The sequence below is a fragment of the Protomyctophum bolini genome, assembly GCF_963924005.1.
Source record: "Protomyctophum bolini genome assembly, chromosome: 17".
NCBI lineage: Eukaryota > Metazoa > Chordata > Actinopteri > Myctophiformes > Myctophidae > Protomyctophum > Protomyctophum bolini.
The window spans coordinates 23,982,551-24,005,564 of record NC_137878.1 but is presented as its reverse complement, the minus strand read 5'-3'; the positions used below and the strand labels follow the sequence as shown (position 1 = coordinate 24,005,564).

At 42.0% G+C, this 23,014-nt stretch overlaps 1 protein-coding gene across 4 annotated transcripts; it reads right to left on the bottom strand.

Annotated features, from left to right (window-relative positions):
• Positions 1–1,020: 1,020 nt before the first annotated feature.
• On the bottom strand, positions 1,021–19,916 carry scamp3 (secretory carrier membrane protein 3). 4 transcript variants are annotated; one of them, XM_080787655.1, is made up of 10 exons: positions 19,874–19,916; positions 19,298–19,386; positions 18,802–18,882; positions 16,623–16,748; positions 15,495–15,618; positions 8,850–8,978; positions 7,800–7,959; positions 7,300–7,401; positions 6,413–6,530; positions 1,021–2,846 (listed from the first exon to the last, which is right to left on the bottom strand). In XM_080787655.1, exons 2-10 carry the CDS (start codon positions 19,352–19,354, stop codon positions 2,706–2,708), a joined length of 1,038 nt encoding a protein of 345 aa, XP_080643781.1. In that variant the 5' UTR covers positions 19,355–19,386; positions 19,874–19,916; the 3' UTR covers positions 1,021–2,705. The 4 variants fall into 4 exon arrangements, with proteins under 4 accessions (XP_080643781.1, XP_080643784.1, XP_080643782.1 ...); XM_080787658.1 differs by having other exon boundaries at positions 15,495–15,615; XM_080787656.1 differs by having other exon boundaries at positions 19,768–19,890.
• Between the last annotated feature and the right edge of the window lie 3,098 nt (positions 19,917–23,014).

The window sequence follows — 23,014 nt, the reverse complement described above, 5'->3', positions numbered from 1 at the left end:
ATATTACAACCAAAACCAACACAGTAAAACATAACCACAGTGGAAACAAGTCCTTAGGACTTTTTGTTGACCCTTAAACATAATTGTGTAGCTCTACTATGTTACAAACACGTTTGGGTTTACTCAGACTTGTGAGCACCCGGGACAGTTTTTAGGTTGCTTGATTCAGTATTATAGAAGATCTGGAACACTTTACATATCTAGGGAGCAACATCAGCAGGGATGGAGGAGCAGACAGGGACATAGAGCAAAGAATCAGCAAAGCACAGATGGCATTTAGGATCTTGCGACCAATCTGGATATCCAAACAGCTCTCTAATAACACCAAGCTACGGATCTTCAACACAAATGTGAAGACCGTCCTGCTCTATGGCTCTGAAACATGGAAGACTAACGAGGGCCTAATAAACAAGCTACAGGTGTTTGTGAATAAATGCCTGCGTTACATCCTCAAACTATGGTGGCCCATCAAAACCACAAATGAGGAGTTATGGAGGATCTCAAAACAGGACAGTATAGATAGTACCATCAAACGCAGAAAGTGGAACTGGATAGGCCACACCCTTAGAAAGGACACAGAAAACATCACAAGGCAGGCCCTGGACTACAATCCACAGGGGAAGAGGAAACAGGGTAGGCCAAGAAACACCTGGAGACGTTCCACTATCCAGGACCTAAAGGACATTGGAATGAGCTGGCAGGAAGCAAAAGCGCAGGCCCAGAAGAGAGTGAGATGGAGAGCTCTGGTGGACGCCCTATGCCCCTCGACGGGGTAAAGAGGATTAAGTCAGTCAGTGATTCAGTATTTAGATATAAATTTTATCTGGCATGTCCCCTTCCAATAAAAATAATCTAAGGGCCGATTCATACTCTTAGGGCCGATTCATACTCCTATTTTACCGCTGTTTCGGTGAATCGGCTTTTAGAATAGAGTATGAATCCAGTATCAATCGGACCTAACTCCAAACTCCATTTTAACAATGTTAAATCCGTTGAGCGCACACACACACACGATAAGCATGACATCTCTTTTTTTATTAAAACCAACACAGTGAGTTTTAACAACAATCATAACAACCACAAACAAGCACCAACAGAACAATAACATCACAACCAAAACACAGTTCTCATTTTTTTTAAATACAGTTGGACAGTTTGGCAATAAAGGTAAATATGCATTCTCATTTGGCATAATAACAAAACAATTGGGTTAGTTTTCACTGAAGCAACACAATGGTAGTATTGGTAACAGATAGTTGAGCTATACTCACTCCGTACTGAATCAAATGATTTAAGTGGCATTGATTCCAGTTTGTTTTAAGCATGTGCAAGTCCTCATTCCCCTTTAGGAAATGACCCAGGCAAGACATGCTCCGAAGAAACACAATTGGCACACCGCTTGACTTGTGTGTGTGTGTGTGTGTGTGTGTGCGCGTGTGTAATAACATAAATGCATTTAGCTATTGCTGCAGTATATTTGCTACAGTACATCTGCAGCGGATGCCATTAATACAGCACCCATGGGGCTGAGTGTCTTGCTCAGGGACACTTTTGACACTTAGGTAGGTGGGTGTGTGTGTGTGTGTGTGTGGGGGGACATTCCTAAATGCCCCCTCTACCCACTATGGCTGCGTGTGTGTGTATGATACAGTATGTGCCGATACAGTATATATCTATATAGTACATATACAGTATATTGTATACTGTACATAGAGATATAGATACTTGATTTACCGTATGTAAAACAGAGCCTTTCCCTGCATTCATTCATTAACACTTTTAGTAGAAGGTATCTTCATCACAAACAATAAAGTACATAACTCCTCCCGCACCTCTTTTCCATTCCATAATATATATTATATCAACAACACCCATGACTTGGTGCCTGCCGTTACAATTACCCAAGGTTAATTAAATAAGGTTAGGAAGCGAAGACCGTACGGACTCCATGTTGCTCCCTGGAAGGAAAGAAACATGCGCAATTGAGACCAAGGAAGCTGAACGCGGAAGTATTGGCTGCATATAGCCCATTGTGCATGTTCCTTTCCTCCCAGGGAGAAACATGGAGTCCACCGTACGGTCTTCGCTTCCTAACCGTATTGAATTAACCTTGGAATTACCCAATGCCTACATGGCTGGCGTAGTCACGCTGACCTGCACTGTACAACTGTCACACTTTTTTTTCAGCAAAAGGCCGATGCATTGCACACCTCAGAAGGCTAGCAACAGGTGCGTAAGGGCAATAGAGCATACATTAAAAAGGGTATCTTTGAAAAACAAAGAAAAGGTCCCGCACACACACAATCCTCAGGACATTAATTTAGATTGTCTGTCCTTCATCAGGACAGACAATCCTGTCTGCCCTGATGAAGGTCTAAATCGACCGAAACGTCGGCCTAATAAAGAGCAAAACAAGTGTCTGACAGCGTGCGGGACCTTTTTGGTTTTTCAAAGATACCCTTTTCAACTCTCACACTTTAACATGAGCCCATCATTGTCCTACTACCCCCTTATCCTGCAGTGCAGATTCCCTTGAGCGCCAACATGCAGGAACCATCATCTCCTCAAATTCAAATCATGAAGGGGAGAGAAATCAAATGGATTCCATCTCAGCGCCTGGGGGGAGGGGGGGCACCGTGCTCCAACCGTCCAGCTCACCTTCCAACAACGCACCTGTCGCCGCCCCGCCTCCCGCCTCCCCCTCCCTATCGAGGAGGTCCAGTGAATGCCGCCTGCGCTGCGTTGGCGGACGCCTGCCGCACAGCCTGATTGGACATCACTCCGCTGGCGAACTCTGCCTGGGCTTTCGTGAAACTGGCATCTGTCTGCCTGTATAGAGAATGGACCTGCAGGGGATGGTGGTGGGGTGGGGTGCAGAGAGAGAGAGGCGATACCTGATACACATAACCAATAACCAATTCATCATCACACCACACTCATTGTCAGGTCGCAAAGATGATACCCTAGAAACCGATATGGAGGGCATTCTTGGGACCGCATATTATATGTTGACAGCTCTGTGGCCAGGGCTACTATAGGGGTAATTATCACAGTATTTCATTTTTAACCCATTTTTCACCCCTGTGTCAATTATCTAATGTGATCCTGGGCTCTACACACTCTCCACCAACCTAGTCCCCATATATGGGGGACATGGGGAGAGCAACAGACTTGTACTCATGCTTCCTTCATGCCCGAGTGTCCAAGTTGCTCCTTTACACCTGACGGGGGAGTTTCCCTGGTTGGACGTAGCGCGTGGAAGGAACACGTTATTCCAACCAGTTCCTTTCCCCTCCATCAGGCGCTCCGGCTGGACAGGGGGAGGCAGTTTAGAGACCAGGATTACTGCATGTTTTTTGTGAGGGTACCTACCCTAGGGGACACGGGGAGAACATGAACACAGAAGGGCCCTTTCGCTAACCCGCCTCGGGTATGGGCACTGATGACGCGGAGGAGGAAGCACGCCGCCAGCACCCACAGCATCCCGAGCGGGAATCGAACCCTGTCTGCCACAGTCTAGTTAAATTAAATGTAACATTATATTAAATATGTGTTAATAAGGAGTCTCCCCGTCTCTCCAGCTTTAGTAGAGATGTCCTGATACTGTATCGGTATCGGCCGTTTTAGGCCGATATCGGTATCTGTGAATATGCCAGTCTAAGCATAGATCCAACACAGGGCGTCACAGTCCCGCCCCCTACCAGGGCCCAGGAAATGATTCCCCGTTCATTTTCCTCATAGACTTTTCAAAAAGTATTTATTTAAAGACCTTTTAAGCCTCGTACAAAGCCAACTGGAGTTGTGAGAAATCATGAGAAATCATGTATTCAACTCAAATCTTTGCTTCTGGGAGGTCCCTGGAACAACATATTTCAGATGGGGGTCGCGGCCAATTTACATATAATCTTTGGGGTCCTTGACATGAAATATTAAGCACCACTCGTGTAGAAACACAGGTATTTCAGAAAGACAATTTAATTCAGAAAGACAATTAATTTCGACGTCAGGCCTAAATGGGTTAAAATGTATTTCTGTTTATGAAAGAGGTGGAGGGACCGTCCGGGCCACTCTTACTGAACAAACACTCTGTGTCTATAGCAATGAGCACTATGGTAAACAACCTTTTAACAAGCCTCAACGACCTTATCCCTGTAAGGCCCGGATATATTTCTACTTGCAAAAAAGACATTTCAACCTTACTACTACTTGTACTACTAGGACTTTGCAGAGGAAATTATGTAAAAAAAAATAAACATGTTCTAGACATTCTAATGATCACAAATATATATATTACAGGCATTTTACTTAGATTAATCAGGGTTAAAGGTCATGGGTTAAAAATTGTGCAGACATTTTGAAGTTGTGTGAATTTCAGCCTCTGTGGGGGGTATTTATATGCAAATATCATGACCAATGGCATTGCAATGAATATTAATGATGTTGACGTTTAGGTGAAAAAAGAACAGAAAAAAAAAAAAATATATATATATATATAATATATTAAGTATAAATTGTTGTATATTTGCAACGTTGGGTCTTGCAGGGTTAAAGGCGTATGCAAAGGCTCAAGTTAACTTACGTAACTTAGATAGCGTTTTATGTAGACATGGCACTCCATAGTGTATATAAGCACAATTTCATTATATAGATATTCCACTGTTCCACTAAAGTGTCTTCTAATTTGTAACAAAAAGGTTTTTGTTTTAACCAAAAACTATCACTTACCCTGCTGTTAACAACCGGATCGCCCAGGATGAAGTTCACCATGCTTTAAATGAGTAACACCCATCGCCCAGGACGAAGTTCACCATGCTTTAAATGAGTAACACCCATCGCCCAGGACGAAGTTCACCATGCTTTAAATGAGTAACACCCATCGCCCAGGACGAAGTTCACCATGCTTTAAATGAGTAACACCCATCGCCCAGGACGAAGTTCACCATGCTTTAAATCAGTAACACCCATCGCCCAGGACGAAGTTCACCATGCTTTAAATGAGTAACACCCATCGCCCAGGACGAAGTTCACCATGCTTTAAATCAGTAACACCCATCGCCCAGGATGAAGTTCACCATGCTTTATATGAGTAACACCCATCGCCCAGGACGAAGTTCACCATGCTTTAAATCAGTAACACCCATCGCCCAGGATGAAGTTCACCATGCTTTATATGAGTAACACCCATCGCCCAGGACGAAGTTCACCATGCTTTAAATCAGTAACACCCATCGCCCAGGATGAAGTTCACCATGCTTTATATGAGTAACACCCATCGCCCAGGACGAAGTTCACCATGCTTTAAATGAGTAACACCCATCGCCCAGGATGAAGTTCACCATGCTTTATATGAGTAACACCCATCGCCCAGGACGAAGTTCACCATGCTTTAAATCAGTAACACCCATCGCCCAGGACGAAGTTCACCATGCTTTAAATGAGTAACACCCATCGCCCAGGACGAAGTTCACCATGCTTTAAATCAGTAACACCCATCGCCCAGGATGAAGTTCACCATGCTTTAAATCAGTAACACCCATCGCCCAGGACGAAGTTCACCATGCTTTAAATCAGTAACACCCATCGCCCAGGACGAAGTTCACCATGCTTTAAATGAGTAACACCCATCGCCCAGGATGAAGTTCACCATGCTTTCAATTAGTAACACCCATCGCCCAGGACGAAGTTCACCATGCTTTCAATTAGTAACACCCATCGCCCAGGATGAAGTTCACCATGCTTTCAATTAGTAACACCCATCGCCCAGGACGAAGTTCACCATGCTTTCAATTAGTAACACCCATCGCCCAGGACGAAGATTGATGAAAAGACGGAGGTTATTTATATCAAAACCGATTGCATCGCTCCACAGGCTGGGAGCGCCTGTTGCGTAACAGTGGGACGTCATCGAAAATGTTCCCCCCCGTTTAGCCGACAATACCAAAAATCTTAAAACGCTAATAAATCGCGATCTAAATCGTCACGTCTAATTCTAAGGAAAGATCATGTGTTAGACGGCCTCCCGCTGTCCAGTCGCTAGTCGCGGTAGATGTAATCATACCTCCCATTATTGTCGATTGCAGTTAAAGAGTGTTTTGGCTACATCTAGCTGCTACAGCCACATCCGGGATAACATCCGGTCCTTCGGTAAAAGTGCTCCGCTGAAATAAATCGCTGGGCACATTTATTTAATGGATTAAATAACCCCGGGAAATTAAGGTGTTAACTAGGATAATACATTAACATATATGTGTGTCTACGTTGCTTCCATGGTAACATAATCCAAACCCATCCATTTATAGGCACAGAGATATTATAGATAAAAAGGTATTAACTACCGGTAGTCATATTAAGTAGTCATTTGGCATTATACTCTGCAAGTACTGTACAGACGAGACATTCATCCGGAGTTTACCTTCTTAAGCATGGCGACCCCCATGGCAGTCTGGGCGGTGAAGCAGACAGCGTTTAGCATCATTATCACACCAACGGGAACACTGGTCTTAAGAGCAGCCAGGCTGACTATCCACCCACTGAGGAGAAGAGAAAGTTACTGAGAGATGTAGGAGTTAAAGATGATTTTTTCCCCCCCATATAGGGACACATACACACCGCCGTGTGTATGTATGGGCTGGCTACCGAAAAAACTTGACAATTGACAAAAAAAAGAGGTCGTAATCTCTCTTCCTTACACAAAGGGGAGAGTGTATTGAGCAAAGACACAGTACGTTTCTGTCTCGGCACACACACACAGTCACACACAGTCTCACACACACACACACACACACACACACACACACAGGGATGTGCAATGAGATTACGAATGGCATTTGCTCAGCATGTTTTATGTTATACTTGCACAGCTGGTGTTCAACAGAGGTTACATAATAAAGTAACGCATTCACACAAACGTGTTTACATGAGTGCTGCTACCATAATATGACCACCTAAGATGTTTTATTTATTTCTACCCGGGTATTTATAGAAATTTCAAGGCATCATATTGCATTCCTTGGTATAGCACCACACCACAGATAAGTTTGTTTGACACATTTTTACTTAACCCATTCTGGGCGGGAACCCTTTTTGGTGTTTTAAGCATTGTGTTATACTTTAGCTATTGAAAAAAAGCAGATCTACAAGCTCAGAGCACTCGGTGCATACATGGTATTCATACATGTATACCATCAAACACAGAGAAACATCTTTAGTAACAGACCAATCTCGGTCACGATGATTTTAATTTGTTAAGTCAAACCTGTTTGAAAGAGTATAATGCGACAATTACACTTGTGTTGTTACCTGAAACCCCATCCTGGAATTCCGATGGTCATGATGACATACGTGATCACTTGGGCAAAGAACACAAAGAAGAAAGCGAAGAAGTTGAAAGAGCTGTCACTCCTGGGAAAAGAGAAATAGAAAGAGATTTCTTTCTTTAAATTAATCAAATTAAATATCCACAGGCTACCATTCTTACATAGCACTACAACCATGTTTAGACCCAGCTCATCTATTTGGGAGCTAGTAAATGGTAAATGGTGCATTTATATAGCGCCTTTATCCAAGGCACTTTACATAGATTGTGCATTACATTCACCCATTCACACGCACACACCGATGGTGGAGGAAACCATGCAAGGCACCAACCTGCACATCAGGAGCAATTAGGGGTTCAGTGTCTTGCTCAAGGACACTTTGACACCAACTCTGGGGGGAGCCCGGGTTCAAAATGGCAACCTTGCGGTTACCATCCGGTCACTCTACCCCTGAGCCACCACCGCCTAGTAATGGTTACGCACCTAAAAGCTTTGTACACAGGCCTGTACCAACAGACGAAAGAACAAGGAGTGAATAGCAGGGCCCACAGGATAGCTAGGCCCAGTCCCACACCTCCAGATGGGTCCACGCAAAACATAGACAAAGACGAGATGAGGTTGAAGAGCAGAGTACATGCACCAACTGGAGGACAGGAAAGAGGAAGAAAAGAACGAGAAACAAGACAAGCGTAAGCGTTAAATTACATAGATTTTGTTATGTCACCAACTATATAAGTATTTACCTGAACTGAAGGAGAGAAAACATGCAATTATTTCCAATTGATCAACAGACCAAAGTACAGTAACAATTCAAAATGTGAACGCAGCAGTTCTGCCCTTCTGTGAGTTTTCCAAAAATAACCAAGAAGCCATGGCGCTTCAACCGCTTTCAAGCTGGCATCCTTTGGGCATGTCATAATGAGTGATTTCTATAAGCTGGCTCGCATCAACCTGTCGGGCTTGTAGACTGGTGATTTCCTCATGGCTCCATCATACGAAGGTGTATAAAATGAGGCTTAAGTGGTTAAAAGACCTGGGTTGGTGGAATTATGAAATAACCTGTATAGGAAGCAGACAGGAGACAGATGCCCAGAGTAAATGGACTAGCCTATTTTGCATTTGAAACTCAAGACACGTGATCGCAAATCACATTGGATGTGTGTCGCATTGTAGTCTGAAAACTCACCTCCTCAGACTCCACCATAGCCCGTAGCCTCGACGACCTTGCAAGGTGTATGCAAAAGCTAAAATGTGGCATTTAGATAGCATGTTATGTAGACAAATATGGAAGCATAAAGCTGCCATAATTCAAATGAAATGGAAAATACAAAGTCAATTGAAATAAGAGAAATCCTTTTACATTTTCAGGTCATTAACGCATTTCATGAGACTAACGGCCGTACGAAGCCAACTCGTGACAAATCATGACAACAAACACAATATTTTGGAGCGACTGCGACGCTCTATTGTACTCTTCTGTGACATCTCCCTGGTTCTGAAATAAAGCATTGATTGATATACTGTGGAACTCACACATCCAGAAGTAGTACATGATGGTGACAGTGCGCTGGAAGTTCTGGTTGATGTCTATAGTTATGTCCTGGTAAAAGCACGGACCCACCGGGCAAAACGAGGGCAGTGGGGGCCAATTATTCTGACGAGCTAAAAGAAAAGAGAAGAAGAATTCTGATGAATGCATTTACACACTCAAATTGAAAGTTTAATATGTTGAGAAAAACAATTTGAATTGCTCAATTATATTAGCAGTGCTGCAGAGAAACAGATTCATGTAGCATCAGGTTAATCGGCCAGCATTCCAGCAGGCAGGGTGATTATTGTGTAGTATACTTTATTCCATGTACAGTATACTTTATGTACAGTACATGCGTATATCTAGTTTGCCTCCGAACATAGACATGGTAACGCCCCGCCTGCCTCTGATTGGCCTACCGACACTGCTTGTCTTGACTGTCCTCTAAGATGCGAGGTTTAGTTACTCCGTGGTGGGAAATAATACAAGAGAATGACAGAGAAATAGACCTTTTTCAAATACACATACAATACATTACACAATAATCAACACAAACACTTTATTTAGAATTAGAACACACCCCCCGTCCCAAATCAAATAATATTACGGCATACATGTTCAATCAATTATTCAATGAAAGCAAACGGCATAAACAATATTAGTTCTCCTCTTCTACAAAAATAAAAACTGAGTTATTTTCCCACCACCACGGAGTAACCTTGCATCAGACTATCATAGCATAGCGGAGGACAGTCAAGACGGGCAGTGTCGGTAGGCCAATCAGAGGCAGGCGGGGCGTTACCATGTCTATGCTCGGACGTAAACTAGATATACGATTAAATGCACAGTACACAGTAATCAACAGTAATGTCAATGCTGGACAGCACAGCTAAATCTAGCATACCAATAATGGCCCTCAAGTACGGTAAGGGCTCGATCACACCAAAGTTTAATTCTACCTATGAGGTTGGATTCTGCCAATGCTTTTCAATGGGAATGGCGTGGTTTGATGGTCTTGTACATCTTTCTGTGTGTCGCACACACCTGGAGTTTATGCATTCTACAGGCCTACACCATGTCTATTTGGGGAAAATAAATGCTCGGGATGCTGCCCGCCTTGTCGAACTGGTTCTGCATCACTCTAAAATATAATCTCTGAACCGTCCCATCATCAAAGCAAGTCACCAGTAATCCCCTTCTTGTTTTCCATTTCGGACAGGCTTATGATTCCAAACTTTTCTTTTCTCTTTTATTTGTTGCTGTTGCATCTCCCATGTCCATTAGAGACACTAACACCTGAGATATAGTTTGATAAATAAAAAAAAGCAAACAGCCATGTCGGAAAAGGCTCTGCATGATTATCAACCATAGAATATTTCCTCACACAAAAGAACATCCTGACAGCAAATCAACAAAACTATTACAACAGACCACATGTTCACTCTCAACACACTAATCGACAACAAATAAATGAAAAAAACTAAAGTAAAATATTCTCCTGTTTTGTAGACAAAAAAGCATTTAACTCAATTTGGCACGAGGGTCTACTGTACAAACTGCTATAAAGCGGATATGGGGGGGGGGGGCGGACCTACGGCATTATAACATCTATGTTCACAACACATCTGCGCTGTTAGGATTGGGAAAAACACACAGAGTTCTTTCACCAAAGCAGAGGAGCTAGACAGGGATGCAGCCCAACAGTCTTTAACAAATACATCAATGAATGTTGAATGCCTACTGTTGCAGATGACCTGGTGTTACCGTCCACTACCAAAGAAGGATTACAACAGCACCTTGACCTCCTGCACACATTTACCCTAACCAAGTAGACTGCTATTAAAGCATGATTAAATTTGGATGTTTTTGCCTTACACAGGATGTTAATGGTATGGCTACATATTATGCTAATTGCTCAAAGTGCAACTTTTAGCAAACAAGCTTAATCTCCTTTTCTAAGCCTATAGATGACATTTGAATCATACAAGTTTATACTAATCACCATTTCTGGGATCATGAACATTCCAGTAGACTGAAGACAGAAGTGAGGACAGAAATGCTGCTATTTGTTTCAAAAAAGCTTTATACCCTGTATGACATGTATAGTATATAACGATGCAATGTGACAGCAACTCCATTAACAAAATGCTGTACCCCCTCCAACTGTGCTTTCTCCATTTTCAACAGTTATTGTATTTTGACACTTGCTTTGGCAATGTAAACGTATGTTTTCTCATGCCAATAAAGCTCCTTTGAATTAAAAATGAATTGATAAAGATAGCAGTACAGCCACCTAATAAAGTTGGACAAAGTAACCAGGCTACAGACAAAGCTTTTGCTAGTCTGCGGGCTACCGGGAACGATGGTTGTCTGGTAGACAAAGCGTTTGATAGTCTGCAGGCTACAGGGAACGATGGTTGTTTGGTAGACAAAGCGTTTGCTAGTCTGCAGGCTACAGGGAACGATGGTTGTCTGGTAGACAAAGCGTTTGATAGTCTGCAGGCTACAGGGAACGATGGTTGTCTGGTAGACAAAGCGTTTGCTAGTCTGCGGGCTACAGGGAGCGATGGTTGCCTGGTAACGTCAAGACAGAAGGCGGTGCAGGATACGGGGAGGGTCCTGAAAATGAGTGACAGTTGCATCACTGGCCATCACTCCAGCCATAGCCTGTTCAAGCCACTGCCGCGCCCACGGCCGGGGAAACGTTACATGAGCATCAAGAGCAGCACCACCAGACTCTTGAACAGTTTCTACTTTCTACTTGCTTACTACTTATTTATTTTATATGCATACACATATTGTATCATGTAGATTTGTCATGTACTATGCACTTTGTTTTGTTCTCTTTTAACTGCAATGATGAGCCTGCACAACCAAGAATTTCACCCATGTTACTTAGTTGTAATGTGATGTGACAAAGATTGATTCTGATTGGGACAGAAGGTGCTGGAAGCTACTCTGTGCTGGCTACAAAAGAAAAACAGTCAGCCGTGCACAACCTGATGGAGCTTAGCAGCTGGCAACCATAGCTTGGTGTGACCGCGCCCTAATGCCCTCTTTACTGGACTTCTGAAAATGACTTCTGGAAGAATCCAGCTCATTAAAAATGCTGCAGTCAGAATACTCACTGGGATGAGAAAAATATGAAAAAATTGGCTCCTGACACTAAGGTCTCAGAGGCACATGCCCGTCGGGGCAATTACGGTACAGATAATGCTCTACTGGCCCAAAAATCATGCCCACTTGCCCGAAAAAATTATCGTCCTTTATAAAATCATAGGTAAAAATTTAAATACTTTCTGGGACTGTGAGATAATAAATAAATAAAAATATATTTTTTATGCCAAATACCTACATAGCTATGAATATGACTATGGTTTCACTTCACACTTTCTTTTGTAAGTGTAGTAACTTAGTAGCTTATTTTACATTCCACAGACCAGAAGACAGACGTTCAGGTGTTTAGACATATCTCATGTTGTGTTTATAGACTGTCCTCTTGCGTCTCGTCAAAAACGTGCACTTGCCCCGGTCGGGCAACCTGAAAGCAAACTCCACCTGCCCGAAAGTTTTATTTACCTGCCAGGGGCAGGTGGGCAACCCATAGGGCTGGATTTTGAAGGTGCGTTTTACCATGTGGTAATACATAAATTGGCCTCGCTCTGCGCACAATCGTATTATGAAAGCCTTATCGTCCCGTGTTGAACGCACACACATATGGAATACGACGTTGCTGAATATTTTAGCATTGTGGGAGTGTCCATATGTTAATTATTTTCGCTTTGCGCAATTTGCTATTAAGCCCCTTGACCTGCGCATAACGATTAGACGTGGGTCTAGGCACCTCATAGACGCAAAAAGAAGAAAAAGCATTGTTTGATTTTACACTTGAGCGGCTCTGGGACGCTGCTGGAGTGTTGCCAAGTCTGTTTATTATAAGCGGCTTCTTTTTCTGTAAAGTTGCTTGTAAATATTGGTAGTTGTGGTTGCTTTTCTTGTTTCTAAAGGTTTCTCCTAATGTTGTTTAAACCAGTGATCCTCACACAGCACATTCCCATGTCAAGGATCCCCAGATGAATGCATATTGCTTAACTAAGGACGGCTAATACAAAAATGTAATTACATTTTTCCAAGATTACTTTTGAAAATAGCAGATCTACCAGCTCACAATGCATCACATTCATTCATTAAAACTATGAACTCTGACTGCAGGCGGATATTAATGATCATTATAACAATGTGCAAGAAAATATTTAAAAAGATGGAATAACTTTATATTTGTGGACAATCAAAATATGTTTTTTATTTTAATGTGGTGTCATTATTAAATTAATCTGGATATGGCAGACTCACTATCTAGAATATAAAAGTATGGCACTTCATTTAAAATAGGTTAGACCCCTGTTATATGCGCTTATTTTGGGATTATTTTTATAGACATATTTACTTGTTTCTCTGAGACATGGCAACAGCGTCTATTTATTGCGTCTTTTTATTAAAATGTTGAGATTAGAAACGGCCATAATTCTTTCATTTCTCAACCTTAAAAAAAAACAAAAACATATCCATAATCCTTGGGAAGTTTGCTTTCATACGCTGTATCACACTTGATTCAAGTCTTCTTCAATAAAATGCTACGAGCGAAGACCATACCATCACGGGACCATACCGCATCACGGGCATACGCACCAGGCATTCAACTCATTACTCATTTCAAATATAATATAATTATAATTTAAATTAAAATATAATTTCACTGGTGTTTCTCAATAGAAACAACTTATTTTGAGGCATGAAGGTGACAGCATGCAGTGCAATAGGAATAATTAACCCAAATGTGACAAAGTCATATGTCATGTCTTCTATGGTGGCAGCCTGAAGAAATGTAATAATAACGATCCCCAAAGTGCGCATTCCGTATGTGACATCAGCTGACTGGTAAAGAAAATAGTACGGACATGTTGATTGGGTAACTCTCAAACACGCCTTAAACACTCCCATGACTAATTCAAGGCCGTTTTGCGCACTCCACGGGGTGTCGAAAGCGCTTCTTAACATGCTTAAAATTGCAATATGACATACCTCACGCCCCCAGCTCATATTACTGTAATAGGTAAAACGCACCTTCAAAATCTAGCCCTTAGTGTCAACGCCTGTTATAAAATACAGAATTGCAAAAGTACTAATAATAAATAATATGCAAGGCTCTTAATGGTATAGTCCTGAATACAGCTCTGACCTGTTCACTACCTACAGTATAAACCAAATCAGAACTCTCAGATCAGACACTGGTCTCCTAAACCTTCTTATTCTGCTGTATATTTAAAGTAGTCCTTATTTCTGTTTGTGCATGTGTGTTCTGTTTGTGTTTGTGCATGTGTGTGTTCTGTTTGTGTTTGTGCATGTGTGTGTTTGTGTATGTGTGTGTTTGTGTATGTGTGGGTTTGTGCATGTGTGTGTTCTGTTTGCGTTTGTGCATGTGTGTGTGTGTGTGTGTGTGTGTGTGTGTTAGAGAGTTGAGAGTGAGTGACATGGGTGGGGTCGGTGTCAAATGCACGCTGTATCATGTGAATGTGTGTAATCATGGGTTATTTTTAATGCTTTATTATATGCATGCAAGGGGGAGGGGGTTGCTGTACTATACTGTATATACACTCGCACAGAGACATGGGACAGTTAACAGAAAATAAAGTGTCTTACAGTACGTTTTAACAGCAGGCAAGCATCGGCCGACATATCACCCGAAAAGGTGAATTATTTTTATCTTTTGACCATCGCCTGTTCGCCAGGGTCCCATAAACAAATAATGCACTTCCATAAAATGAATCTGGCCGTCGCCCGCTGTTAAAACGTACTGTTAGTAAGTAGTATGGTGTTGAGTCACACAAGCCAAAAGAACAGCTTCAATGCTCCCCCAGCATCTGTTGCCCAAACCATGCTATGGTCACTGAATGTTCGACCACAGTTCTACTTACAGATGTCTTTCCCAGAGGCCTATGTGTAGGTCTCACTTTAGTCACTGTTCCTAATCCAACAGTAGCCAATTTAACAGTCTTAGTACATCTATGACCCAATAATATTCATATTATTTCATATTCACTTTGATATTATCCTCTTGCCATCACAATCCATATTCAAGGGCAAATGGGACGGTGTTAATTGCTTCTTTGTATCAAGCAGATGCATTTGTTTGTCCAGTTGTTATTTCAGTTACCGGTATTACGGTTTTCCCTCTAATTTGTCTCCCATCTGTGTGTGTCTACCTATCTAATATCTATCTACCCATCTATCTATCAAAATTATTATGCATGTTGAATGTGCTTTGTATGAAATGTGCTATACATAAAATGGACTTATGACGAGTATAAACAAGGCTTCCTTACACGTTTATCAATCATTGTACTTTTGTTGTAGTAGCATACTTTTAAAAAGTTGGAAAGGACTTGCTGGACTCTAGCAGGACTCTAGCAGGACTGTTTCATGCCTGCTGATGGACTGGTAGCAACCTGCTAGAATCACCAAACTATTATTTGCCTAAACAAACACCTGACTTTATTACACCGTCTTTACATTCTAACTGAACATAGATTTATTTGCAGAGCCTTCAGAGTTCAGACCTCCCCACCCACCACCCAGTGTGTTCCTACCGGCTCCAGGTCCCAGGCTGTGGGACTCCAGCTCTCTCTCTCTCCTCTCCAGCTCACGTGCTTTCTTCTCAAGCTCCTCCTGCTTTTTCAGAAGCTCTGCCGTAGTGGCACTCACCGCAGTCTGCTACAGGAAGGAACACACACAACACACAGTCAGGGACAGACCTCGCCTCAAGACGTCAAAATCTTTGAATATGCATTTGGTGGGCAACTTTGGGCTGTTTTCGAACCAAAATTATATCATTCTATTGTGAGGAGGACAAGTTTTTGTCTTTACAGTTAGTACACTCCATTCTTCTACTGGTACATTATTTTTCAAAGAGGAACACACAAAAAAGTATGAATCCTGACTCATCTGACCTAAATCCATCCTTCAATATGAGCATGTAAGCATGATTGCTCCTAATGTATGCCCAGTTAATTGTATTTAGATTGCATTGTACTACACGACATGCTTAATCACCAAGAGGTCTTCATCACAGTTAAGTGTGTTATGTAGAGCACAGCATTTCGTCACACTGTAAAAGCAAGAGGAACCAAAATGGAACCAAAACTCTGAGTTAGATTGACACTGAGGATTTCACAGAGCAGAGCACAACCTCTCCTCCATGCACTGTCGTGCAGTGTTGATTTTGTCGACTAAAACTAAGACGAAAAATGTTCGTCGACTACCTTTTGTCACTGACGAAAACTACATGGAAAACAAATGAAAACTAAGCTATGATGACTGAAACTAATACTAAATATGCTGATAATTTCGTAGACAAATAAAAACTAGATGTTAGGAAGGGACTAATAGACAAGAGACAAGAGATCCAGAATAAGTCATTTTACACTTGGTTGTATGCTGAAAATAGCAGATCTACAAGCTCACAACACATCGCAGCGCAACACGTTGCAAGTGTAAAAACAGTCATTACGACGGCATCAAGTCCAGCCAAAATGCATTTTAGTCAACTAAGTCAACTAGACTAACACTAAGACATCCCAGGTGACTGAAACGTGACTAAAACTAAATGGAAGCTATTCAAGAGACTATGACTAAAACTAAAATTTGCTGCCAAAAACAACACTGCTGTCACGTGGTGCAGCAGGGTCTGAGGGTCTCGCTACAGAGACGCTACACACCTGAGCTCCCTGGCTGGTGTACGAGCCATAGTTGCGCGGCTCTGTGGGAGTGGTGGCCTTGCTGGGGGGTGTCTGTGCAGGAACAGGCCCAGCAGAGGGCGATGTGGCTTCATACGGCGGCGGAGGCTGAAGAAGAAATGTTCAAAACAACAACAATGGTCAGTCACACATGAAGCATTACACAACCAGTGGTGTCATGCCCATAGAATGCAGTGCCACGCCGTGGTACCAGTATGTTTTTGACGTGCGCGTGCAGGGACGGAACGGTGCACCATACACTGTACCCAAAAAAAGGTTTCTAGCTGGCAGTGAGTGTCCTGTCCCTCCGGCCGACAGCTCCTCCCAGATTTACACAGTCCGTGTGAAGTACGAGTACCCAAAATCAAATCATTAGCATTTGTTTACCATGACCGACCGGAAGCATGAGGTCAGTCCGCTGCCCCCACAGGTTGGCAGAGGAAGTGTAGCGCCCAGGATTACATTAGATAATTGACACTGGGTGGAAAAAATGGGTTGCAAAATCGTGGGATAAAAATTTAAATAACAAAAAAACATGAACGTCCTCATACAACTGCATAAGCCATAAAGGCAACACAGTTGAGTAAGTTTACTCCATTACTCATTCTGGTGTTCTAAAGAATGCCTCGTCCTCGACCGAGTAAAGAAAAGATTCCTTCCAAATCAAACTTTTTAGTTCTGCTACCGCTGCAGCCGCGCCTCCTCCTACACCTCCTGTAGCAGACGCAGTGACAGTGGATGACCAACTAGGCGAGCTGCCTGAAGTAAGTAAACAGTAACATGCTGTGCAAAGTCAGTGTGCACAGTGGCGTGCACAGATAGACACTAGAGGGTGCTAGAGCAGCACCGGCCCTTGCCCTCTGGACAGCAATGTACCCCTTTGTACAGTATGTGGAACATGGTGACATTGATCAATTCTTGATTAAAAAAAGGCTTCTAATATATTATTTATGCCCCAAAATCTATCAATCTCACACTATTAAGGCAACCGGTCGGTTCCACGTACTGCACAAGGTGCCCTTTTTTCACTTGAGCTCCTGCCCCTCTAAATGTTTCCATTAGCAGGAAATAATCGCGTTTTAATAGGAAACCTTTTCTTGACAGAAATGCAAACATATTTGTATGTTATTGCTACACTTGCTACTTAATAATAGCCTATGCAGCTTTTCTTCACCTAAACAAAATGGCTAAAAAGCATGGCATGGAAGGAGTGTCATTTGCATTTCTTTCACCATATATAAAAAGTACAATTATAATAACTCTGGTGAGATGGCACTGTCGACTGTTCTGTGCACATGCACACATGTAGGCGCGTGTGCACGACTGCACGTGACGTCATTAAAACGCAGTGGTACAAAAAAAAACAAATTACAACACTGATTACTTATTTTATTTGAAATTCTGTGCAGGTGATTATTTTTCCAAGTGTTGGAGTTTGGAAGCACTCGTCAAAGTCACTGAACGGCCCTGCGTACCACCTGTTTCGAATTTGCACATAATGTGGAGGCAGCAGCGCGACGCGTTAATAAAAACGAGTGCTTCCAAACGCCAACACTTAAAAAGAATCACCTGCACAGAATTTCTTGACAGAAAGTAGCTCATAGTCATAACATGTCTACGGTGGATTTTTATGAAACAAAAGCTCGGCAGATTGAAAGAGGATAATTCAAGCTTGGCTTAGAGCTGCAATGTTGGTGAGTTTAACGTTGTTTAATACAAGCAGATCGCAAACTCAAATTGGATGAATGGGGAGTCAATGGAGGGTATTGCAACTCTAGATTCATCCCATTGTAAAATAATCTAGAGTTGCAAATTGCGGCTACAACTGCCCAATGCCCATCCCCTCTGGGAACAGTGCGGTTCACCACTTAGAAAATATTTGAAACTAAAGCATTTATTCTGGGCACAGAATAATGGCTATATTAAATACAAAGTCAACGTTCGTTGGGCCTAATCTCTAATGCACTGTTCTCAATAGATGATCTAATCAATGCAGTCCATTGAAAAGAAAAAAACTGCGCCCGGGACAACAAACAGTCACAGACAGTGTGAGATTGTCCAGTGCAGTGGTGTAGGCTAAAGGCTACTGTCTGTCTGGCAACTATAAAGCAGCACAAAGCCAAGATCTCAGCGGTAATAATAACAAATCTTTAATTCTCACCCCCGTTTTATTGTCAAACGGGTTGTAAAGGTCCAGTGTGGCATATCCCGTGTTACTGCTGTGCTGCGTCACAGAAGGGTCCTGGCAGAGAGATAGAACCGCATAAAATAAAGGGTTATAAATAACACTAAACGTTAAGACAGTCAATAGAAACAAATCAAGGATTTATGTTATGCCAGTTCAGAAAAATGCTGGACTTGGCTGACAAGTTAAAGTTAAATTCATAATAAAAAGGACAAGTACAGTACAAGAGTTGAAGTGTGAGTAGTAGATTAGACTAGTGGCCTCCACATGTCACATGAGTAACGGCGTGCCTGCAATCCAGTCAATCAATCTGAATCCAGTAATGGAGGAAAATGCCACACATACCAACATCAAAGCCGCTCTCTCTCAGTCTCTCTTATCATCAAACAAACACAGACCTTAATATAACAACATTATCTAATCTACTGCAACAACAACAATGTTAAATACACCATTATTATTGATTGATCACCTGGAATGGATTGTGGTCTTCGCCGACAGGCTCCGGGAAACTTGTGTATTTTGACATCTCGGCGATGATAATAAGGGAGGGACAGTCCTCTGTTGTTGGTTGAAGAAGAAAACAGAAAATAAACACGGTAATGTTAATGTCAGCCAGGGGCTGAGGAGGTAAATGCCAGCAGCCAGACCAGTTAATAATCCCTTATTTAATTTATCCCGTCGTTGTTGACTTTCCCAAAAGCATAAACCGTTAACTATAACGTCGTTAGACCCCGTGGCTTCTCTACTGTTATGCATTGATTTCCCCCATCCCATCCCATCCCACCCCATGCAAAATGCTGGCTCATAATAAAAAACGCAACAACACTAGCAAGTAGCAACAACAACCACCGAGCATCCACCACCAACAAAGACAATTAAAACCAAAAAAAACAGGTCGTATTAATTGTACTCAAGATAGATATATAACTCCACACTGGCCTCGTTAATTTGTTCTATTTCCCAGTCAAGCATGCATCGTCAGAATTTTTTGTTTTGTTATGTACTGTACACACACAGTCAGTCTTGTTATGTACACAGTACCAACCAAAGGGAGTAGCTCGGAGCTCCGCTACCGCTAGTCCACAAAGTAGTAGAATCCAACCAGGAAGTAAAGTACGCCGTAAAGTCTAGGATCCCATAGCCCGGGGAAGTCGGTCGCGCTGTGATTGGTTAGTTGTCATTAGTCTGAGAAGAGTAATCTAGTAAAAGAGTGGCGACACTAGCGTTGACTCCCATTGGAACAATGGAATGCGGAAGTGCTCATTCTATCTCAATGGGATAGTTCCAGGAGCAATGTTTGGAACTATAGCCCATAGGCACCCGCTTTGCGGCGAGTCTCTACTTTTCTACTCTACACTGAGAATCAGCATGGACACACTTGAGCCGACAGCCGCGGCCAGAAGAAGCTGTGTTTTACGTCATTTCCGAGTTTTTAGACAGCTGGTGGATGGAAAAGAAGCTGCACGACTGCCGCGGAGGAGAGCGTTTCCTTTCCGGGAATCTGTAATAGGACAGTAATACAGTAGTAATAGCCTACACAAGCCAGGCCTGGATATTATACTGTAGGCCTAGGCCTACATAATAGCACACAAAAGCCCTAATGTGAAACAACAGATAAAATACAATAACATTAGCCTTGGCCCTTAGTAGCCGCCTAGAACAATCTAAATTGTGATTATACTAATATTGATTTATTTTTATTATTACATTATTGACAATTTTATGTGTTTTTTTTGTTTGTTTTTTTAGAAGTCTATGATAATTGCAGCAATGGTGATGTTCACTGTGTACCATTATGTGGGTGATCAAGCCAGGCCAGCCTAAACAGCTATAAGAGATCATGTGCCCAAAGACTTTGCTCACCTGATTTCATTATTTTTGATTAATTTAGAGCAGACAGCAGAGCATAGTTATATGATTAATTTAGAGCAGACAGCAGAGCATATTATATGATTCATTTAGAGCAGACAGCAGCAGAGCATAGAGTTATATGATTCATTCAGCAGCAGAGCATATATAATTTCCGCAATTTCCCCAATTTCCGCAATTTCCAATTTCTGCAATTTCCGCAATTTTCAATTTCCGAAATTTCCGCAATTTTCAATTTCCGCAATTTCCGCTATTACCAATCGTTTTTTCCGCAATTTTCCGCAATTCCTCCGAAATATTCCGCAATTTTTCCACAACACTCCGCAATTCCTCCGCAATAGTCTGCAATTTTTCCGCAACACTCCGCAATTTATCCGCAATACTCCGCAATACTACGCAAATTTTTTCTTGTATAATAATACCGGTAACTGAACTCTATATATGCTCTGCTGCTGAATGAATCATATAACTCTATGCTCTGCTGCTGTCTGCTCTAAATTAATCATATAATATGCTCTGCTGTCTGCTCTAAATGAATCATATAACTATGCTCTGCTCATATTATGAGCAGAGCTTTTCCAGTTACCAGTAGCGTTCTGACCATAGACTGTAGGTTCTGACTAGTCTTCGGAATCACCACTAGATGGCGGGAGCGGCAGCGCTGCGCCATCTAGTGGTGCTAGTGGTAATCAACACTGGCACAGAGGTGTGTGGGGAGGAATTAATTGGCTAAACTGAGCAGAAAAAGTGTTGGCTACTCTGAATTTGAGCGCCCCTCAAAGAAGACAAGAAACAAGGTGGGAGACGGTAGTTATTTTGAGTTTTATTGTGATTTCCAGTACAAAGGTTCAGACAGGTAGGCTACATATAGTAGCCTAGTGTAGTGTTGGTATTAATTTGCTCACGTTTCATGCAAAAGGCCAAACAGCATAGCGCCACCAGAGATTATAAATTAGGCATCAGTGACCACGCACGCACACACACACACCCACACACACACACACACCCACACACACACACACACACACACACACACACACACACACACACACACACACACACACACACACACACACACACACACACACACACACACACACACACACACACACACACACACACACACAGATGCTGTATAAGCGGATCTGTCCAATCCGTCATGTGGAGTAGTGCGACATTATTGCATTCAGTTGACTATATATATATATTATACTTTAACAAATAAAAACAAATCTAAGCGTATTTGAGTGTATAGTAGATTGAACGTTTCAACATCAGATGGCAAGCCGCATAAATACTTGTGGATATAGCCTACTGCAGTGCAGACTCTTGACTTCCACACAATACTGCCAACGCTGTTAAGGGGAAACTTTTTGCAAAAATATATATGTTAATGACATCAGAGACACTGGGCTCACTGCTAAAATCTAAAAGATCTAAAACCACATATTACAAGTGTTTCTAAACGTCATTAACATATATTTATTTAGCAAAAAGGGTGAAGTGTCATATTTGCTACAGCAACAATACATTAGATAAGCAGAAATGAGGACCTTGAGAGAGCCAAGTTGTCACTGGAGTGGTCAGTAAAACCTTCAGAGTTAATTCATCCATTTGTAACTCAGAGTGTGAGAATCGGACGGGTCCATGTGGTTACATTTGTACACTCTCAGAGTTAAAGGAGCACAATAGACAATATTCGGCCACTAAATGTTGCACTTATGGACACCTGCAATTTTTTTTATTAAAGGACCACTTCACCACTTTTCAACCTATCTTCATATAATAGGTCCTCACTAATAATCATGAAAAAAATGGCGCAAGTTTGTTCTACTCAGTCTGTCCACTAAACTGCCCACAATCCTCCTATGAGACACAGACTGAGTAGAAAGAAATCGTGTCATTTTATCATGATTATTAGTGAGGACCTATTATATAAAGATAAGTTGAAAAGTGGTGAAGTGGTCCTATTTCCCTGTCTGTCGTTAAGGCAGCAATCTTGTATTTCGCAACACTGCAACGGCCAACAATACGTTTGGGGCAAAAAGTACCGTACCCACATGCACACAGTTTACAGAGGTAAACAAAACATTCATTAATTTACATTTTAATTTACAATTTACATTAATCAAAATTATTAACATGATTATTTCTTCAGGGGGAAGGGAGGGACACAATACTTTTTTGATACTTTAATGAGAGAGAGAGAGAGAGAGAGAGAGAGAGAGAGAGAGAGAGAGAGAGAGAGAGAGAGAGAGAGAGAGAGAGAGAGAGAGAGAGAGACGGGTGGGAGGGAGAGGGAGTTGCACCACTCGGT

Bases quoted from the DNA above. Each gene is read 5' to 3' on its own strand.
- scamp3 (XM_080787655.1), bottom strand. From the start codon at position 19,354: ATGTCAAAATACACAAGTTTCCCGGAGCCTGTCGGCGAAGACCACAAT. The intron at 16,749-18,801 runs GTGAGAATTAAA...TTTCTTCTTCAG, and splicing joins CGTTTGACAATAAAACGGGG to CCTCCGCCGCCGTATGAAGC. The intron at 7,402-7,799 runs GTGCGTAACCAT...CTCTTTTCCCAG, and splicing joins CCTGTGTACAAAGCTTTTAG to GAGTGACAGCTCTTTCAACT.